Source organism: Trichoderma atroviride, chromosome 2, assembly GCF_020647795.1.
Source record: "Trichoderma atroviride chromosome 2, complete sequence".
In the NCBI taxonomy this organism is placed as follows: domain Eukaryota; kingdom Fungi; phylum Ascomycota; class Sordariomycetes; order Hypocreales; family Hypocreaceae; genus Trichoderma; species Trichoderma atroviride.
In genome coordinates, this window is record NC_089401.1 from 4,191,378 (window position 1) to 4,211,693 (window position 20,316).

Below are 20,316 nucleotides of genomic sequence, written 5' to 3' on the forward strand. Positions count from 1 at the left end.
AGATTTGTTTGCCACGCTGCCCGTATTTTCCTCTTTTCGTATACCCGTCTATACCGCAGCCTGTTTAGCTAATCCAAGTAAGCACGTTGCTTTTTGTCTCTCTTGTCTCTGCCTTTTTACTACTTGCGAGTTGGCGTTTCGTATTTGGGCTTTTGTGTGTGGCTACGGGCTCCAATACCACTGTCCCGGCCAGAACTAGCGCGCAGCACTAATTTGACACACAAGCAACAGAAAAAAGAGTCCTAATGCATAAGCATTATGGAGCACATACGAGAAGGCTAGGAACAAAAGTGTGAAACAGATGACGAAAAATGGTGGTATTGAGTGTATAGCACCGAGTGGAGCTGGCCTATGCTATTCTTGTACAAAAGTACAGTGGTACATAAAAAACACACACAATCCACTCATGCAGTGTGCTCCTCTTGGATTGGGATCGACGCACTAGGCCTAGTTCTGGCAACTGGGCAATATGTCAGATCCCATTTGGTTGTCGATGGCCACCGTAAGACCAGATCAATACCGCAGATACTGGAGGTATTTGTGCTTGTGCTAGCAGCCTGCATGCTTATAACAATGGATGATAAGAAATACCGGCCTTGGGACCTACCACAACCAGTAGGACCTGCACAGCCGGTGTGACTGCTACCGGCTCGCAAACATTCATCAGATCAACGGATCAAGTGTCTTGTGTGCTTTCTATTCACCTGCCTGACGGGCCAGTCAGCTCACTCATCCATCCATCCATCCACTCACTGATGGGCATGCCCTGACGTGACAAACACACCATCACATAATTAAACAGCCTGGGCGGCAGCATGGCCAAACAAACAAGTCTCTTCAGGTCGTTGCCAGTTGCTGTGGATGTAACATCAAGGCCATTCCCATCCCCACTCCGTCGGCCAATGTGGCATCCGCATTTGACGTCGTTTTGCCTTGGCCCCAAGATTGCGATTGGGTTTGGGGTTTACGATTGGAGCACCGCCGTCATCTCGAAGCATTCCCACTCCCACTCCTACTTGTACTCCCACTATCCTAGTGATAAAACGGCCGGTTTCACCTGAGCTACTAGACACTTGAATGACTTACAACGACTGGAATAGCTGAGCGGCGCCTCGCCCAAGCAGCGATATCATGTGCCTTGCAGCGGTGGGGATTGTACGTAGGTGTGACGCCAAAAAGTCGAGTCCAATGGCTGTGCATAGTCGAGTGTGCGTCAGTGTGCAGAGCTGAGACGGCGGCTTTTTCTGTGCAAGCTGTGAGGTTCTACCCTATCAATCGCACCACGGCACTCTGCAGGGCTTGTGACGCGCTCACAGTGTGCTCGTGCTGCGCTGTGAGTGGCCGGCGAGTTGGCGGAGGGGGGGGGGGGGCGCATCGATGGGAAAAATGGCGCGCACAGAGGCAGCCTGTCAACAGATGGGCAGCGAGATTTGCGTGCAGTGCAGGCTAAAGCAAGAGCAGTGCTACCACCTGGAAGAACTTTTAGCACGCGCGTAGCACACCTGTGCTGGATTCTTAGTGGGCGGTGGTACCTGTTTAGTTGGGATGGGACGAGTGGTAGCAGCTGGATTGGCGCTGGCGCAGGCCACTTGCGCTGCATACCCGCCAGTCTGATAGCCTGAGCGCCATCTGGCTGATGCCATAGGCGGCCGCTGGGCATCAGGTGTGCGTGCGCGTGGGATTTAGCATCAAATCATCGAGCAGACAAGACGAACGGCATGGCAATCTACGGCCCAATCATCGGCACTACCGCCGTTGAGATGTCATTTGCGAGGCATCCATCTTGTCGAGCTTTGGGGGATCTCGTGGGCTTTTTTTTCCCTTTTTTTTTTTATGCTCTGCACGCACGCGCGCCCACCCCTCCAAGACGGGTTGTGATAAGATGTGATACCTACGACTAGCCGTATGCGCGCGATAGTAGCAGCAAACAACTGGGGAAGAACAACACTCATAGGCTCGGTTGATGATGGTGGCTTAGTTTTCACACGTTTCTTTTTCTACTTCATGTTGTTTTTCTCTCTCACTTTCCTATCCCAAGACAGTAGATGCAGTGGGGAGAGAGCCTGTGCGTTTGTGCGGTGCCTGTCGCGGTGCAGCCGAGAGGCAGCAGCATTTCTCTCTCCCATTAGGTACCTACAGTATTGATGCTTGTTCCTCGTGCCGTATGCACTTTGGACGTTACGCTCGCTCGTATGTGCCGGTAAGCCCACACCACAAGCTCGGTCCAGAATTAGAAAATGTGGCTGCGCCCTGCCCTCCCGCGGTTGACTCAAAGCCAGCCAGCCAGTCATCTCGTTAATTTGCACGGCACAAACGCCCACTGCGAGATGGGTTGATGGGACCAGACCAGACTCCAGGCAAGTCTGAAAAGTGCGCGTTGGTGCTTGGGGAGGCCATCCGGAGTACCCCAAAACTTGGTCCTGATTGTGATTTGATTGCATTGCATGCACTTGTAATGCTACGGCCATGTAGCTTGTATTCATGTCTCCGTCCATGTAGTGCTATTACTCGTGCTATGCTACGGACGCTGCTAGCTCGCGCGCCCACGACGAGAGCGCAGAGTCGTGTTGTCTCGCTGGTGGCCCACCGGCTTAGCAGCCCGTACCCACTGCCAGCAGAGCCAACGACTCGAGCTTGGCCTGATCAACTGCGATTTTTTTTTTGTCAACTTCCCACCTGGGCCTGCTAGCTCGGCACTAGGTACGTACCGCCTCCACGGACGCTCTCGACGGCCACCGGACCAGGGTCTCGTATACTGCACTAAGGCATCCCTGCAAGGCCGCTGGACCTTGGAGTTGGGTCCTCGCAAGGTTCACACACCCCAGGCGCCATCCTGGTCCTCAGACATCCCAGACGCACCAGACATCCCAGACATCCCAGACGTGCTAAGACACCCTGGCCCAACTCGACTTTGCACACCACTCGCCCCAGACACCTCACGGCCGACAGGGGCCAGGGAGGGAAGCCTGTCCCGTCATGTCCGCGCAACGGATCCTGGCTTTTGGCCCGCCGTCGAGTGAGACAGAGTGGACATGGGCCTTCGTGGAGGCAACGGAGCGTTCCCACCTGTGGCTCTGCCTATCGGTCGATTGATGATCTTGCTTGGGCTTCATCGTCCTACTTATCCTGCCATGGCCCCCCCGCCGAAGCCATCAACTCATCTCATACGATCGACAACCTTGAGCTTGTGTGATCTTGTTTTTATACCCTCGATTCTTCCTTCTTTTGCGACCTGACATTCTTTGGACCCTCGATATAATTCCTCGAGACTCCTTTCCTTCTTTTGCTCAGCCATTCTTCGTCCACTCGCATATCCATCCTCCATCCAACGCAACCACCACATCCAAACCAAACCCCCTCTTCAGTCTTTTGACAGTCAATCCATTCTTTATACCAGAGCCGGAAACGACCTGACGACAAACCAAAACCACTCTTTCCCTGTCTGACCAATTGCCTGAGCAATTGTATAATACGGAACGCTACCTACTTTTATTACCTACAACTATAACACTTAATATTTAAATATTATTCGGAAGCAACCACAGAGAGGTTAGACAAGCCAAAGCAACGATGCCCATTTGATCATGATGGCAGAGGGACATCTGAAGAGCTAACACACGCTGCGCAAACAGAGAAACAATGGACGGCATGATGTCTCAGGCTATGGGACAGCAAGCGTTCTACTTCTACAACCACAACCACGACCACAAGATGGCCCGCCAGGCCATTTTCGCACAGCAGATGGCCGCCTACCAGATGGTACCGACCCTGCCGCCCACGCCCATGTACTCGCGACCAAACTCCTCCTGCTCTCAGCCCCCGACCCTCTACAGCAACGGCCCTTCAGTCATGACTCCCACAAGCACACCTCCGCTGTCCCGCAAGCACATGATGCTGGACGCAGAATTTGGCGACAACCCCTACTTCCCCTCCACGCCTCCTCTGTCCACCTCTGGCAGCACCGTCGGCAGCCCCAAGGCCTGCGACATGCTGCAGACCCCCATGAACCCCATGTTCTCCGGCCTGGAGGGCATCGCCATGAAGGAGGCCGTTGATACCACGGAGAGCCTGGTCGTTGACTGGGCTAGCATCGTCTCGCCACCCTTGTCGCCTGGTAAGTGTTTCCCCCCACCAGCATCGTTTGGATTAATTTCCGCCGCCGTTGCATCGAACGTTTTCTTCCTTCCATGGAAGTAAAAAAAAAGAAGCAATAGCCGGAATTGCACCTTGAAATGAATATTGGGGCGGGACTCGCGCTAATCCGCTTTGGGCAGTGTACTTTCAATCCCAGGTTAGCAGGGTGCCTTCGCCCACCTCCAGCCCAAGCGACATCCTGTCCACAGCCTCATGCCCTTCTCTGTCTCCCTCGCCAACTCCCTACGCGCGGTCCGTCACATCGGAGCACGATGTTGATTTCTGCGATCCTCGCAACCTGACCGTCTCCGTTGGCTCCAACCCCACTCTGGCCCCGGAGTTTACCCTGACGGGCCTGGCCGAGGACCTCAAGGGCGAGCAGCTGTCCACCGCCCAGCACACCTTTGACTTCAACCCAGCCCTGCCCAGCGGTCTGCCGACCTTTGAGGACTTTTCCGACCTCGAGTCCGAGGCCGACTTCAGCAACCTGGTCAACCTTGGTGAGGTGAACCCCATTGACATCTCCCGCCCCCGTGCCTGCACCGGCTCCTCTGTTGTCTCTCTGGGCCACGGAAGCTTCATCGGTGACGAGGAGCTGAGCTTCGAGGACAACGACGCCTTTGGCTTCAACTCTCTGCCCAGCCCAACTTCATCCATCGACTTCTCCGACGTCCACCAGGACAAGAGACGCAAGAAGGAGAAGAAGGACATCAAGCCCATCATGAACACTGCTGCTAGCGGCTCCCCGTCTGGCAACGAGCAGATTGGCGCCACCCCGGCTGCCTCTGCTGCCTCCGACTCCAATGCCTCCTCCGCTTCCGAGGACCCTTCTTCCATGCCCGCTCCCACCAACCGCCGTGGCCGCAAGCAGTCTCTGACTGAGGATCCCTCAAAGACCTTTGTCTGCGACCTCTGCAACAGACGCTTCCGTCGCCAGGAGCACCTCAAGCGACACTACCGCTCCCTGCACACTCAGGAGAAGCCCTTTGAGTGCAACGAGTGTGGCAAGAAGTTCTCTCGCAGCGACAACCTGGCTCAGCACGCCCGCACCCACGCTGGTGGCGCCATTGTCATGAACCTCATTGAGGATGGCTCAGAGGTCCCCGCCTTTGATGGCAGCATGATGACTGGTCCAGTGGGTGATGACTACAACACCTATGGCAAGGTCCTGTTCCAGATTGCATCCGAGATTCCTGGAAGCGCCAGCGAGCTCTCTTCAGAAGAGGGTGACCAGAGCAAGAAGAAGCGCAAGCGCTCTGACTAAACGACTGGTCTATGATTACCTGTATACACGCCTGACATGATAATTCTTACCGATTCTTGCTACACTTTCTCGCTCAACTAGCTTGAGGAGAGAAAGTGTGAGCCCTATTTTCAACACATACACTTTTACCTAGAGGAGGTTATATACTACATACAGGGAAAAAGCTCAAGCGGTTATGATTGCATTTTCAAACCTTCAGTTCTTGTATCGACTTGCAACATCACACTGATGATATTCTTTTTATATCGGGATTACTCAATCCCCTTATCTTTTCTACACTTTTTTTTTTTGCATCATGACAAAAAGGTTCGACGCAGATCGGACTTGGAAGAGGACATGAGTTTTTTCTCTTTTTACTTTTGGGCGCGCATGGCGGACTCTTTTTCTTTTTTTATCTTAGATTTTCTTTTTATATATTTGGCACTCACAACGACGGCATTCCAATCAGTTGGCTCTGCCCCTGTTATTACACACAAGTGTAATAATCCATCGCGAGCGATGGCTGGAAAAGTCGTTTTTGCCATGGTGGGAATAACTGAAACATAGAGACGGGATGCCTTGGAAAGCATCAAAGGCCAGTGGAGGACTACCGCCAATCATTTGGAAGGTTGATTCCTTATCTTTTAGTACATCAAAGTTTTTTTGATTTGTACTGCTCTTCGTTGAGCACGTGGGTTTAATGGCAGTGTGTGTGCGGGTCGCAATCATTTTTTTTTTTAGGGAGAAAGATTTATACTTGACGCTACGCCAAACCAATAAGAAAAAAACACTGTTGCCAAAAAACAACTTACTGAATTGTGCCTCTTTGACATGGTGACTGAATGTTTGCCTGTGGCCAGTGAAGTTTGTTACGAATTTCTTTGTATATAGAAATGGGAAATGGGATATATAGACTATGGGATTTTAGACATTAGACATATTACTAGACTTGGAAAAGAAATCATGTTAACTAAACTCTCTGTCTCTTGCCTTCTTGCAATGCCTGATCTTCTTGGGTGAACTTGTGTGTGTGATGTGATGCTACTACGCTACGCTCAAGCAGACCGTCTTCTTTCCGGTATAGAGGCTAAGAGCGGCTTCGTCCAGATAACGTTCTTACCACCCCTCGATTGCTGTAGGATGCTTGCACGAGTTGTCACAAACACAGCACATAACGACAAGAGTTACGCTCTTGAACCGTTTACCCGCCTACATGATACCCTACCCAAGTCAAAAAAAAAGTTGATAACCCTTGACTATTCTTCTACAAGTTCGAAGCGAACAGAAGGGGGGGAAAGAGGTGACAGAAAGAGTGACAGGTGGGAAGGGGGGGAAACTCGTTTGACAGTTTACGACCTGTGACATCTCTCGTCTCAAGAGGGGGGGGATTCAATGGCCCAAAAAGAACAATTGATGGAAGAGTTCGCCGGGTTGAGCGAGTGGAGAACATTTTGCGGCATTACTGGCTGTTCCTTATCCGGCAAGCCATGGCCCTGGCATGGGGTTTCTCTCTAGGTGAGGCGTAGAGTTCAGCTCACATTTTCTGGATTGCCTTCTGTGACGGTTCTATACTTGTGGGGATGTACCTTCTTCTTCCTAGTTGCCCTGATTAGAGGAGGGGAGGGGGGATAAAGAACGACCCCGTCGCGTCTTTCTCCGGCCCCATACTCAGACCAGCCAAGGGTAGCGTAGTAGCATTCGTCGTAGTTTGAACTCGGTACTGGGGAGCTGGGAAGGGGAGGGGAGGGGACCCTGCCTGGTCTAGGTAGCAATATAGAAGGAAAATAGAAGAAACAGACGAAGAAAAAAAGCCTCCTTTGCGTTTGATCCATTCCGCGGGGACGCTACCTCAGGTACAGCCAGGTACTGTATATGAAAAAAGTGAGCCGTCACATATTCGCTTAATCGTACGGGCTTGCTCGGTGGCATTCTTAAGAAGTACCCTTTGTCGGAGAGAAAACGCTAGCGATAGGCTACTCGTACAAGACCCCCCCCCCCCCCCTCGGCGTAGTCTGGAATATACCAGGCCAGGCACGGCGGCGCTCCGTGCCTACAGGAAAGTCGTGCGACTCCATATCTACGATGGAGCTAATCTCTCGCGCAATCTATCCGGGGGCCGGGTATGGCCCGTCTGGTCCGTTGAAGAGGGAACGTGCCTGGCCCAGGGCTCACTCTTTAGGCAATGCGGAAACGCCCTAATATGGGAGGGGGACCAAGGCCGGTCCACGTTCGACGAGAGGGTAAAAGCTGCTAGCATTGTCGAACGGTCCCTGGGCTAGCTCAAAGCTGGGAGGGGTTTTGGAGCTTTCGAATTTAGGGCCGGGGTGTGGGTTCTGGAAATGGTGGAAATGAAAGATTGGTGATGCGCTGCTACGCCATATTTAGACAGGCGAATAGCTTGGCCATCATGGTCCCTGATAGAGTCCTCCCCCAGTGGCGTTTTCTGGTGGCGACATATTAATTTGGAGGCGAAGCAAAGAGCTATTTCGTGTAGTAGTAGCAGTGGCTAATTAACTCGACGGTGGGTTTCGGTCAATGGAGCTATTCGGTGATAGCTTTGGGCGTTCCTGGTCCGCGGTGCTGGGTACATGCGTGCCAAGCGAAAAAAACAGAAGAACAAATTAGTGGGTGTTGTCGAAGGCCAGTAGAAGGCATGTCCTCGTACCGGCTCCATATATGAGAGAATACGGAGTTCGGAGTGTACTCTTGGCTTGCAGGCTCGGAATCCAGCCAGAGATTGCCCTGGACTGATGCTTACAAGTATGCGGAGAAGAGCATCCCTTTTTTGCGGGCGTTTTGGAGAGACTCGGCCGATGGACATTGCTAAATCGCCTGTCCATGTCCATCTCTGCCGATGAACACCATAAGCACCAATTGGCCTTGTCTCACTCCAGGCTACTAGCAGTTGCTATCTGTCTGGTGCTATATTAGCCCTCCAAGCTATTCACTAGCATATCAGGAACTGACCTACTGATCCGTATAGCTCTCCTCATAGCGCCTGGGCTTGGAGCAATCAATGGCCACCCCCACAGAAGACTAAGTAAGGGCCGTAGCACAGGGCGCTCATCGTCGTGCTCGAGTCAGGGCCTCATTTTGCGAGCGCGAGTAATACTAGCAGCGTAGCCTGATAGACTGCCAATAACTAGCATGGCACACGTGCTCTCATAGCCCTCTTTCGCCTTCATGGCCGGCGCATACTAACGCCGATGGCGGGTGAAGGGTCGCTAGCAGCAGAGGATCGCCGTTGCTATCATAGCTTGATGCGGAGTAAACGTGTGCTGATGACGGAAGATGTGTCGTTAGTTTGGCGACTAGGACAGGCGTGCGGTTGTTGATATCCGCCTAGAGGCCTTTTGTGCTCAAGCTGAAGGAATTGGACCATGGTAGTAGCTCTTGTGCTACATTAGCGTGAAGACGTCTTATCTCAGGGCTGAAAGTTGGTGATGTGGGCTGTGGATGACTGAGTCGTATCAGCCGCACGTTGTAGGTAAGGTAGCTTTGCTGCACTTGTGCGCTGCGCACCAACTGAGGAAATTAGCATTTGAGAAGAAAAAGTTATGCTGTGTGTTGCCAGCAGGGAATTGTTGTGATATATGTGCTTGTGAATTTTTTCTCCAATATTCTCCAAAGAGTGATGTTGTGGAAGGAAGCTTGAAGTTGGTAAATATGTAGGTAGGTTTTCGTGTAAGCGTCCCGAAAAAAAAAGATGGCACCAAAAAAAAAAAAGTTGCATGCACGTGAGAGCTTTGATGCGCATTTTGGACCTCACAAATTCTTTGCATACAGGCTCTAATGCGAGCTCTTATCCGACCAAAGAATGACTCCCGAATCATTAAATGTAATTGCACTCATTTCGGGAGGTAAAGACAGCTTCTTTAATCTGCTTCACTGCATTCGTCATGGGCATCGCATCGTGGCCCTGGCAAATTTGTATCCAGTGGTAGATGGTACCACTGGAGCTCTCCAAGATGTCCAGTTCATCGATCCAGCACAGGAGAACACATCGCCGACTGCAGAAGATGCAAAGCTTATCGAGGAAGACCTGAATAGCTTCATGTACCAGACGGTTGGGCATGAAGTCATCCCACTCTATGCTACCGCAACTGGCCTACCCCTCTATCGACAGCCGATTCGCGGCGGGGCACTGCATCATGAACGGGATTATGATTATTCGTCTGGAGAGCGGAATGATGCGCCCTCGAAAGTTGATGAGACCGAGTCAATGCTGCTTCTGCTCCAAGCTATCAAAGCCCGCCATCCCGAGGCAAACGCCCTCTGTTCCGGAGCTATCCTGTCTACTTACCAACGGACTCGAGTTGAGTCGATAGCTGTAAGACTTGGTCTCACTCCTTTGGCATATCTTTGGAAATACCCTGTTCTTCCACCTCCTGCAAACGAGGCTGCAGATGAGGCTCAGTTGCTGCGTGATATGGCTGTCGCTGGGCTCGATGCTCGGATCATCAAGGTTGCAAGCGCAGGCCTCGATGAAGGTCATTTGTGGGAACGAGTGTCAAGTATTGAAGGAGTAAATCGAGTGAAGAGCGCTCTGAGAAAGTTTGGTGCGGCTGAAGGCGCTTCTTTGGGCGAAGGAGGCGAGTTTGAGACGCTTGTATTGGATGGGCCGTCGTGGTTGTTCAAGAAGAGCATCTCAATTCCCGAGGAAAGGCGGACAGTTATCAACGAAGGGGGTGGCTCGACTTGGTTGATGCTTCGGGGAGCCCATCTTGAGGATAAATCAGAGGATTCTGACGTTGATGCGAGCCCAGAATCATCCGTCAGAGCCCCCGAGCTACTGGACTCAAAATTTCAATCAATATTGGATACAATTTCAAGCATAAAAGAGGTTGAGAATAGTGGGAAGCAGAACTCAGGAGCTCTGAAGCCGCGAATTCTCGGCAATAATTCTTCCTCAACATTGGGAGAAGACGATGATACTCTGCGATGGTCTGTTTTAGCCAACCCTTCTGCAGATCGAACTTCTATCGAAGCAGAAATGCAATCTGTCGTCAGTCAAATCAGGGAGTTGCTCTCCTCTTCGTCTCTTGATGCGGCTCAAATCACCAATACAACCATTATTCTTCGTAACATGGCGGACTTTCCAAGAATCAACGCAGAATATGGCAAACTCTTTACAAGGCCGAACCCGCCATCTCGAGTCACAATCTCCTGTGGCCCTCTACTTCCGCCTGGCTACAACGTCATGGCGTTTCTCATAGTACCAAAGTCAGGGGTCAACTCTCACAGGAATGGCCTTCACGTTCAGTCTCGATCGTATTGGGCCCCGGCAAATATTGGTCCGTACAGCCAAGCTATTGACATTTCTGCATCGGCAAAAGCAGACGAGACTGGTGTACGTGCCATATACATCGCTGGCCAGATTCCCTTGATACCTGCGTCAATGTCGTTGCCGCCTCTATCGGAGACCAGTTACGCCATGCAGATTGATCTATCCTTGCAACATCTATGGCGGATCGGGCTTGAGATGAAGGTTCAGCTCTGGAGCAGCGCTGTAGCCTACTTTGCCAAGTCATCGTCACCCGATGAAATGAAACGCTATGCCAAAGCTGCTGGTCTCGCGTGGAAGCTAGCTCACGGGTCACCGGAGGATGACGAAGATGATGAAAGCGAGTTGGACCCTTGGGATCTTAAGCACAACTCTCAATACGCCTCACTGGGGAGCAGCCAAGAGAATGCTCGCGCAAAACTACCTGATTGGTCCATCTTTACATTGAGACAGCAGAACGAGCCAGACTCGTGCATCCCTCCCTTTTTCGCCGCTGAAGTGGAGGAGCTCCCTCGACAGTCCCTTGTAGAGTGGCATGCGCATGTTGGTCTATCGAAAATCGAAGAGAGCAGCGCAGAGATTGTGTATCATCCAGAAACAACGTCATCTTGTTGGAGGGCATGGCACACGTTTGTTCGCACAGAGAAAGCCACGCTAGTATACACAACGCTGGCTCACGTCCCATCGCCTGACCACGGAGACGGCAGTTGGGGCGACTTACAAGAAGAGCTCTCCGCTTCATACGCAAGTTCAGTAAGGGCTCTTGGGCTGGCGCCTCTGGCGCATTTCGCAACCCCTCATCTGGCGTATGTAGAGGCCACCAGCGTCACATTGCTGTCGTCGGATGTCGGCGATGCTGGGCCGTCGGTGCCCTTTGCGACGATTCCGTGCCATACACTCTGGTCTGTGGGAGGAGAGAGGATAAAATGCGTGGCATTGTATAAAATGGTTCTGGGGCAGTCGCAGACAGATTAAATAACAAGGTCAGCGAAAAAGAAGAAACGATTCTCAAACATTACGCCGGCAATGGCATTTGATACCCGTCCGAGTCTGTCGTTGAAACGATGCAGCGAGAGCCCCGACGAGCCGACGAAGGTGGGTTGCGCCGCACACCAAAGCGCCAGACAGCCCCACGCCCGTCAGACGATCTATAAGCCAAGATGCGAACTTCCTTCTCTGCCTGGGCATGGGCAGGACTACTGGTCGCGTGTGACCTCTTAGCTGGGACTTGAGAATGACACGGCGCTTGGAGGAAGCTGGCATCAGCGCAGATCCAGTCTTGACCATGGCGTCGCTGGCTAAGAGACGAGTGAGAGGGATTCACGGACAGTCAAAGGCCAGAGGCAACATGTAGTCGAAATGGAAACGTCAATATCAAACTGAAAGCTGCACCGGCACTTATACGGAGTACGTTGAGGCGTATTGCTGGCACAATGACGTATATAGCGCGGCTTGCATCGCGGATCTCGCTGCTCGAAGGGCTGACGGAGACCGAGTGGCCACTGACGGCGGGAGGGATAAGTCACCACTTATCTGTGCATTGAACTAGTTATACCGCGCGGGAGCCAATTTATTTCTAAATTCCAGCCGTCTTCTTGTCTTCTCGTCTTCCTTCTGAGAGATTCAGTCTCAATTGCTTCTCCATCTCCCTCCCGCCGCTGGTTGTGCCGCCACTCTGCACCAGAATCACGCAACCAAACCAGGCCCCAAGCCCAAGTCTAAATGCGCCGCTTTGCGCGCCCGAGTCCGAGTCGAGCCTCCGCCCATCCCCACAAGAGCTTGGGCGCATGTGCCGTCGAGTCGTAGTCAAGTGAGACCTGCACCCCTGCGCCGGTGGACGCGGACGTGACCACGGCCATGGCCTCGCAGACCAACGACGCCGATGCGGCAGCCTCTGTGGCATTGCCCAAGAAGACGCTGTCGAGGGCTGACCTGCACCAGCGCCGCCAGTCGACTGACCGGATTAATGACATTCTTGAGGTGAGACGCGGCCGTTGTTGTGTTTAGCCTTTTGCTTAAAAAGGCGGCGTCTTTTGTGCGTGCTTCCGTCTTTCTTATCTCCATTGCCACCCTCCTATCTCTGTCCTTGCACCGCAGCTTCAAGAGTCTGGTCCCAGCATGCAGGCCGGCTTGCCACGGCAACTGAATCTTGCACCGGCATAGTGTTGAGTATAAGAGGCTAATCGCAAATGTTGGCGGCCATCCAGACAGCTTTGCAACGGGCGGAAACCATGGATCCCGCGTCTTTGAGCCTCCTCCAGAAAAGCTCCTCCCGCAGTGCCAGCGCCGACAATGGCGCCTCGGCAGCGATGGGAAGAGGCATCTCGGGCTACCAGACGCTTCCGACGAGCGATGAAAGCGACACCTCGCGCCCGAGAAAAGTTTCATACAGCGATACGACGAAGAAGAATGAGGACCACCCCAGAGACCAAAGCCATTATTTGAGGCGGCGCAACGGGGCCGCCAGCTCGGAAGATGCAGACGCGCCCGCAAAGGCCAAGTCATCGAAGCCATCGTGGACGAAGGAGACGTTTCGCAAGTTCCAATCCCTCGAATTGGAGAACAAAGGAAGTGTCGCAAGAGACCATCTCGCGCTCGGTATGTCGCACATGTCACTTCCACCACAGCGCCCACGTGCATATCGACGGCTGCGCTGCATGTCTCGGGAGAAACCAATTGGCTGAGACCACGCTGACCTTTTTTTTTTTTTTTCTTTTCTTTTTTTCCTAGAGCGCACCTTTCTAGCATGGCTACGAACCTCTTTAGCCTTTGCATCTATTGGCGTCGCCGTGACGCAGCTGTTTCGCCTCAACACCGACTCTGCCTCTGCGAACAGGGTCGATTTCGACCACACAAAACTGCAAAAGATGGGCCGGCCATTGGGTGCGACATTCCTCGGGATCAGCATCGTGACGCTGCTGCTGGGCTGCAAACGCTACTTTCACGCACAGGAATGGATCCTCAAGGGCAAGTTTCCGGCCAGTCGCGGGACCATCCTCGTCATGTCATTTGTGGCGCTGGCCCTCATGATTTTGTCACTGGTGGTTGTCATTGTCATACAACCTTCGTAATGTGGTGCTGGGTGATTGGAGGAGAGCATCTTTTTCTTATCATCATCACTTTTGAAGAATTATGCAAAGCAGCTACATGCTTTTGGGACAGCATTGGGATTGGCGTAGAGATATTTGGGTTTTGGATTTTGGATTTGTTACTCTTTGGTGTAGAGAAATATGGTGTATCAGGCGCATGTCTGCATGTGGATCAAAGCAAATCTCATCAATTAATACCTATTTGGCAATTCGGCGCCTTGAAAAGAAAGAATTGGACATGTATAGAACAGATCACTCTTACCAATTGACTCGTTTTACTTGTGCACTCGTCTGCCATACATGTGAAAATGTGCTGTGCCGGCTTATCGACGCTTTTCCAATGCCGATAAGAGCAGATGGGTGGTATGTCATAAGTCTAGATGGTGGGGGTTTCGCTGCCGCTTTGTCACCCCTCGCATATTACAGGCTGCGAATTGACTTGACGCATCTGGAGCTCTCCAAGCTGTCCGCTGCAGCTTCGTAAACGCCGCCCATGGATTCAGTATTCGTGCCGTCTTTTGCAGCGACCCAGCTTGCCCTGCTAGACGAGGAGCTGCAGAGCGAGATCCAGGAAACGAGCACTCTCATCACTAACCACAGCCCCACTGGACTGCAGCGAGCTGGACTGGCCATCACAAATCTGAACATCTCCTCGCAGAGGACAGGACTGGGAGGCAAGACGGTGCTGGAGCTGAGTCCAGACAGCGCAACTTCAAGCACGGGAGAGCTGCCTGAACATGGCATTCGAACTGGGGATATTGTCCTGGTGGCAGAGCAGCCCGCGGGGAGTGCAAAGAAGAGAGAAATCAAAGAGCTCGAGAAGAAGGGAGCCAGAGGCGTAGTTACACGGGTGCAGAGAGCGGCTGTGAATGTTGCGCTGGATGAGGGGAAGGATGATGTGATGTTTTCGGGGAGAGTGTGGATGGTGAAGCTGGCCGATGAGGTTACATATCGACGGTAGGGAGTAGCAAACGCTTCCATAAAATTATCTACATCAGAGCCTTTGAGCTGACCGTGACTCAAGTATGAACCAGACCATGGAGAAGCTGCAAAAGATGGGAGAAGCAGAGTACTCGAGCTTCATCAGAGTGCTGTTTGGGCTATCGAGCCCTTCACCGGTACCGCAGAATCTATCAACGAGTGATGAGGTTGGAAGCATTGAATGGATAGACCCAACCCTGAATGATTCACAAAAGGATGCCATCCGGTTTGCGTTGGCTTCTAGAGAAGTAGCCCTCATCCACGGGCCTCCTGGAGTAAGTGACCAGCCAGCAGCATCCTATGACATACTCTTCTTGATAAATGTGCTTGGCGATGCTAATTTGAACAAAGACCGGCAAGACTCACACACTGATTGAGCTGATTCTGCAAATGATTAAGCGTAATCAGAGAATATTGGTCTGCGGCCCGTCTAACATCTCTGTTGACAACATTGTCGAACGGCTCTCGCCGCACAAGATACCCATCCTTCGTCTTGGCCACCCTGCTCGGCTCTTACCGTCTGTTCTTAACCATTCTCTCGATGTTCTCACACAGACGTCTGAGGCTGGTGCCATAGTCAAAGATGTCCGCGCCGAGATGGATGCCAAACAGGCATCGATTAAGAAGACTAAGAGTGGTAAAGAACGGAAAGCCATCTACACCGACTTGAAGGAGCTACGTAAAGAATACAGAGAGCGGGAGAGAAGATGCGTCAGCAACCTCGTTGGCGGTAGCAAAGTTGTTCTTGCAACGCTACACGGTGCCGGAGGCTTCCAGCTGAGAAACGAACAGTTTGACGTGGTCATCATTGATGAGGCAAGTCAAGCTCTGGAAGCGCAGTGCTGGGTCCCGCTGCTGTCAGCAAAGAAAGCAGTCTGCGCCGGAGACCATTTACAACTACCGCCGACAATCAAATCCCTTAATTCAAAGGTCAAGGCATTGAAAGTCAAGGAAGGCGATGACGGCACGCCTGTCATCAGGGGCATGACGCTTGAGACCACTCTCTTTGACCGTCTGCTGGCCCTTCACGGGCCGTCTATCAAGCGCATGCTTACAACGCAATATAGAATGCACGAAAAGATTATGCGGTTTCCGTCAGACGAGCTTTACGGGTCGGAGCTCATTGCGGCTGATGCGGTGAAAGCACGGCTGCTCAAGGATCTAGAATACGACGTGCAAGGCAACGAAGACACGACAGAGCCGCTCATCTTTATTGATACCCAGGGCGGTGATTTCCCAGAGCGAAATGAAGATGACGACAAAGATGGCCCGAAAAGGGGCAATCTACACGGCGAGAGTAAGAGCAACGATATGGAAGCGGCTCTGGTGCGCTTGCATGTGAAGCAGTTGGTGGAAGCCGGCGTTCGACCCGAGGACATTGCTGTTGTCACCCCTTATAATGCACAGGTAAAGTAACAAACTCTTGCGTCATTCGTACCCTTTTTTAAGAGAGATGAGTTTATAAATCACACAGAGAAAAAAAGAGAGCGATCGATGCTGACCAGAGAGACCTAGCTCGCTGCGCTTGCAACGTTGAAAGAGAAATTCCCAGGCATTGAACTTGGCAGCGTGGATGGCTTCCAGGGGCGTGAAAAGGAGGCTGTGATTGTGAGTCTTGTTCGAAGTAACCCTGACGGCGAGGTGGGCTTTTTGGGAGAAAAGAGACGACTGAATGGTAAGTCTTTTTTTCCATGTGGAAGCTTCTGCTTTCTGTGTTTCAGCATAGCGACATTAACAAGTGACAGTCGCCATGACACGGCCCAAGCGATCATTAACGGTCATTGGAGATTCCGAGACGGTCAAGAGGTAACCTCTCTTTCTTCCCATTGATGATCACAAGATGGCAGTACTGACGAAAGTTCTTTTTCTTGTTCTCACAGGGGAAGCAAATTTCTGAAAAAGTGGATGGAATTTCTAGAAGAAAATGCCGATCTGAGGTATCCTGACGCGACCGAAGTTAGCCGAGAGTAAATCGAAATAGACTGCACCCACGATACAGGATAAACGAAAGAAATACGAAGTACAAGTATTACTACTGTGAAGCATCATGAGAAGGTAATATACTCGATACTTACTAAAAGCATGGCCAATTACGGAAATAGGACATCCCACGCCATCATTATTAACAGCCATTTCGCCAAAAGAAAAAGAATAAGAGAAACCGAGATTAGGTAACCAAGGTTACATTTCTACATATGCCCGAAATGGTCAATTAGATGGAAATAACGCCGGCTTGAAATTACACTTTAATTTCACGTGTTTGCGGTACGACGGCCCTCTGCGTTTCCGACGGGTCTTGATGTTTGTTTGCTGTCAAATCTTGGAATCCATTCCGTCTGACGTCTTTTTGGGGGGTCCCATGCCGTGTAACTGTGAGCTTGTACTACCATTGCCTGTCTACATGTTGTTGTCGGTTGAGGTGGAATGAAGTGGGAGTGTTAGGGGGGGGGGGGTGTTGTTTGTGTGATCCTGGTGCTCGAAAGGGCGATATCGCTGTGAGAAGCTGCAGGTGGACGATGGAATGAGAGAAATCTTCCAATCTGCTGGTGTACTTGTGGCTTTTGAGGCTTTTTTTCAATCCCCTGCTGTGTACGTATGTGTTCCCAGGCTGGGGAGGCATGCCTTTCTCGCTAGCCAGAAGGCATCTCATCTCGGTAAGGGGAGACAATTTCCGCCAACCTGCCAATCCCAGCAGCGAGATACCGGCCATGCTCACGTTTACTCCGCGTCAAGCAAGCAGAATATGCACATCATCGCCATCACAAATCACGAACTAACATCTCGCGAAGGCATGGCTGCCGTGTGGCCTCTGCGTGGCAATTTGAGATGAGAGAAGCACGGCCCTCCCTTGCATTCCTTCTAGAAGGAGGCTTGAAGCCACGCGGATCTACCGCATGAACCACACGCATCAAAGACCCCCCCCTGGTCCAGATCTCCAAAACGGCCTGAAACGATTGGGGCGACGCGACCGGTGCAACAGGGCTTACTGCCACTTTATGCTTTGCATATTGCTTAGTCCGGATAACGGCTCCGGCTTGGCTGGCCACATGATGGAGGAAACAAAAAAATGGAAAAAGGCCAGTCTGGAGTAGAGATGGAGAGTCGAGAAACGAATCGGGGTGGACCATGAATTTGCAATGCCAGCTGAGCTGGTTTCTCAGAAGGGAAAACCATAGAGCCAATTACAGCAATTCCACCGGATTCGCTGGCGGATATGGTCTGACAGGGGAGGTTTTCGCTCCCCCTAGCAGAAATTTCTCGGTAGCTTTCCACGGGACAACAAACGAGAGAAATCACAAACGACCGCTGCCCCGGGGAAGAAGTACTCGGTAGAACAAGTGGAAGAAAAGATTGAGCTATTTTGGCCTGCTTCGGAGATGGAAGAGAAGATGGAATAGGCGCCCGTCTGGCAGCCCTTGAGACGAGCCACGCATGCGCCTGGGACAGTAGCGCGGCCAGTCTCGTCACTTGTCACAAAATCCTGGCAGCAAGATGGTCGAGGACGCTCTCGGTGAGTGAGTCGATTTTCTGCTTGGGGCTGCGTTATTCCGCAGTCAGTCCCATAATTCGTGCCGTATATTGTATGTTTCAACGCCATGCCGGCCCGAGTACGGCGTGTGTGCTAGCAGTAGTTTACAATACGCTACTGGATATTAGTTGATGAGAGCGAGGATGAGGTGGAATTGAGCAGCTGCGGAGTTTGGAGTTTCTAAAGTCCATGGCATGGATCAATTTTGCTTCTCTCTGACTGTGGTTGTTAATGGTAGGTATCAAATCAAGCTGCGAGCGGGAATTCTGTGCAGCCAATTTGTCATCTCCACAGGCCATGGGTTCGGGAAGGTGCAGCTTTGAGAGCTCTGCTCGTTTCGCACCTGCCGCTGCAGTAGTGCCTTACGGCGCCTCTCACCTGAAGCTTGGAGCTTTTAGCGGTGGTAACGCTGACAGGGACTTTCGGTGCAGATGCAGATCTTTGGCCTCTTTACCTCAACTATGTTCTCTTTGTAGGTGACATTGGCCTCGAATTCCCTCCGCTCTCGTTGCTCTGGCTTCGTGATCACTATCTCGCCACAATCGGCTCTGCATTTCAATGTTCCCGCCTCTGACAAGCCACAGCGGAAGCCGCACCACCACCTCCACCACTAGCATCAAATAGCAGCGCCAGCTATTCTCAATGGATATCCATCATGGCGGTCCCGTCGGGTTCAGCCGCCCACCAGGCATCTGCTAGTTCTTGCAGCTACTCGCAGCTACTCGCAGCTACAGCCACCGCCAGCGCTATTGGAGCCGGGCATCGTCTCTGGTCGCTTAATCGAGGAGCCAAGGCCGGAGAGGCCCTGTCCTGCGGCGAGTATCCAGTCCGCTATCAACACCGAAGCCTCTGGCTGCGTACAGGCTTCGCGACGCTGCGCCGGGAGCCCCTTTCTGTGCTGTCGGGGTGCGGTCCAATCCCGAGACCCCATCGGCCCTCCCCCTGCGAACAACGTGGCCGGCATCTCTTGGCGGAGAGGCCTGCTGCAGAACGGGGAATCCTGAGTCGCGGCGGATTGTGGCTGCAGCTGCCACGATAGACGTCTGTCAAATCGCCTCGTCCGGCGCCATTGACATGCAGCCGTGGTCTCGGCCAGCAAGAGACGCTTGGCTGCGCAGCCATCCACTCGCCTGCCGTGCTTGTGCCGCTCTGGCTAGACTCGAGATGCACTGCACTGCAGCTCGCAGCAGGCAGCAGAAAGAGAGGGGCCCTGGGCATTGCTCCATGCTTGGATCTGGGACATACGAAGTGCAGGCCGTATTTCCACGCACGCGACCCTCGTTTGATTCTGCGTTCCGTCTTCCGCGCGCCGGACAGCTCGCCGTATTATACTTGGACCTGGACACGACGCAGAGACACCGGCCCTGGTCCAGGTGAAGGTGCTGGAAGGGGAATAAGGCGGCCGGCCTGAGACCGGTGCACCGCACGCCATACGAGCTCATCCATCTCTCTGGCGCTTCTCTGGCGCGTCGCTGACCTGCCCTTCCTGGGCGTTTCAAAGTATGCGCCTCGGCCGGCTCGATGCCAACTCCTCATCACTCACTAGCCTGGCTGCATGCTCGGGGCCATCTGGGGGCTCCGTTAAAATGCGACCAGGGCGCAATCGTGTTTCATCCTCCGCCTGTCCAAGGCCTATTACACAAGACAAGCTGCTCCCCGGTCGTGGCCGCGAGCTATCAATCTTCATCGCCGCTCCATTGCTACCTTGTGCCACTTCAACTTCTGCAACTTTCTTGTGGCGACTGGCCATGGCGCCGTTGGCCAGATCGCATTGACCTTATTTCGTGTCTCTCGTTTCTTAATAGTGATTTTCTTTTTTTATCTTCTGCTCCAGTCTTCTTCTTCTTGTCCCGCGATTTGCCCCCCCGGACGCTTCGACAACGCCTGGTCCAAGTTGACTTTGATCGCTCCGTCGTAGCCTGGCGAGCTGTCAGTGGACTGAGGACTCGGAACGGCCTCTGCTCTCGCCAAACTGACCTGCCATAGCCGACTGGACGGGCTGACCTGGCGCCAAAATTAACACAAGCTGAGGACGGAAAAGCCCAAGCTCTCACCA

General features: G+C 52.5%; 5 protein-coding genes across 5 annotated transcripts; 4 read left to right on the forward strand and 1 right to left on the reverse strand.

Moving 5' to 3' along the window:
* Positions 1–3,146: 3,146 nt before the first annotated feature.
* TrAtP1_004178 (uncharacterized protein) lies at positions 3,147–7,365 on the forward strand. Its single transcript, XM_014083784.2, has 3 exons — positions 3,147–3,549; positions 3,633–4,114; positions 4,275–7,365. The coding sequence occupies exons 2-3, from the start codon at positions 3,640–3,642 to the stop codon at positions 5,396–5,398; spliced, it is 1,599 nt and encodes a 532-aa protein (XP_013939259.1). The 5' UTR covers positions 3,147–3,549; positions 3,633–3,639; the 3' UTR covers positions 5,399–7,365.
* A 3,005-nt stretch (positions 7,366–10,370) lies between these two features.
* TrAtP1_004179 (uncharacterized protein) lies at positions 10,371–11,636 on the forward strand (the record flags this gene model as incomplete). Its single annotated transcript, XM_066112196.1, has 1 exon — positions 10,371–11,636. The coding sequence occupies one exon, from the start codon at positions 10,371–10,373 to the stop codon at positions 11,634–11,636; it is 1,266 nt and encodes a 421-aa protein (XP_065968279.1).
* A 33-nt stretch (positions 11,637–11,669) lies between these two features.
* On the reverse strand, positions 11,670–11,948 carry TrAtP1_004180 (uncharacterized protein; the record flags this gene model as incomplete). Its single annotated transcript, XM_066112197.1, has 1 exon — positions 11,670–11,948. One exon carries the CDS (start codon positions 11,946–11,948, stop codon positions 11,670–11,672), a length of 279 nt encoding a protein of 92 aa, XP_065968280.1.
* Positions 11,949–12,518: 570 nt separating this feature from the next.
* Positions 12,519–13,732, forward strand: TrAtP1_004181 (uncharacterized protein; the record flags this gene model as incomplete). Its single annotated transcript, XM_014083786.2, has 3 exons — positions 12,519–12,641; positions 12,869–13,259; positions 13,392–13,732. 3 exons carry the CDS (start codon positions 12,519–12,521, stop codon positions 13,730–13,732), a joined length of 855 nt encoding a protein of 284 aa, XP_013939261.1.
* Positions 13,733–14,243: 511 nt separating this feature from the next.
* TrAtP1_004182 (uncharacterized protein) lies at positions 14,244–16,702 on the forward strand (the record flags this gene model as incomplete). The annotated part of the gene is made up of 6 exons (XM_014083787.2): positions 14,244–14,707; positions 14,775–15,006; positions 15,083–16,138; positions 16,247–16,406; positions 16,477–16,537; positions 16,612–16,702. 6 exons carry the CDS (start codon positions 14,244–14,246, stop codon positions 16,700–16,702), a joined length of 2,064 nt encoding a protein of 687 aa, XP_013939262.1.
* Between the last annotated feature and the right edge of the window lie 3,614 nt (positions 16,703–20,316).

Bases quoted from the DNA above. Each gene is read 5' to 3' on its own strand.
- TrAtP1_004178 (XM_014083784.2), top strand. From the start codon at position 3,640: ATGGACGGCATGATGTCTCAGGCTATGGGACAGCAAGCGTTCTACTTC. The intron at 4,115-4,274 runs GTAAGTGTTTCC...CGCTTTGGGCAG, and splicing joins CTCGCCACCCTTGTCGCCTG to TGTACTTTCAATCCCAGGTT.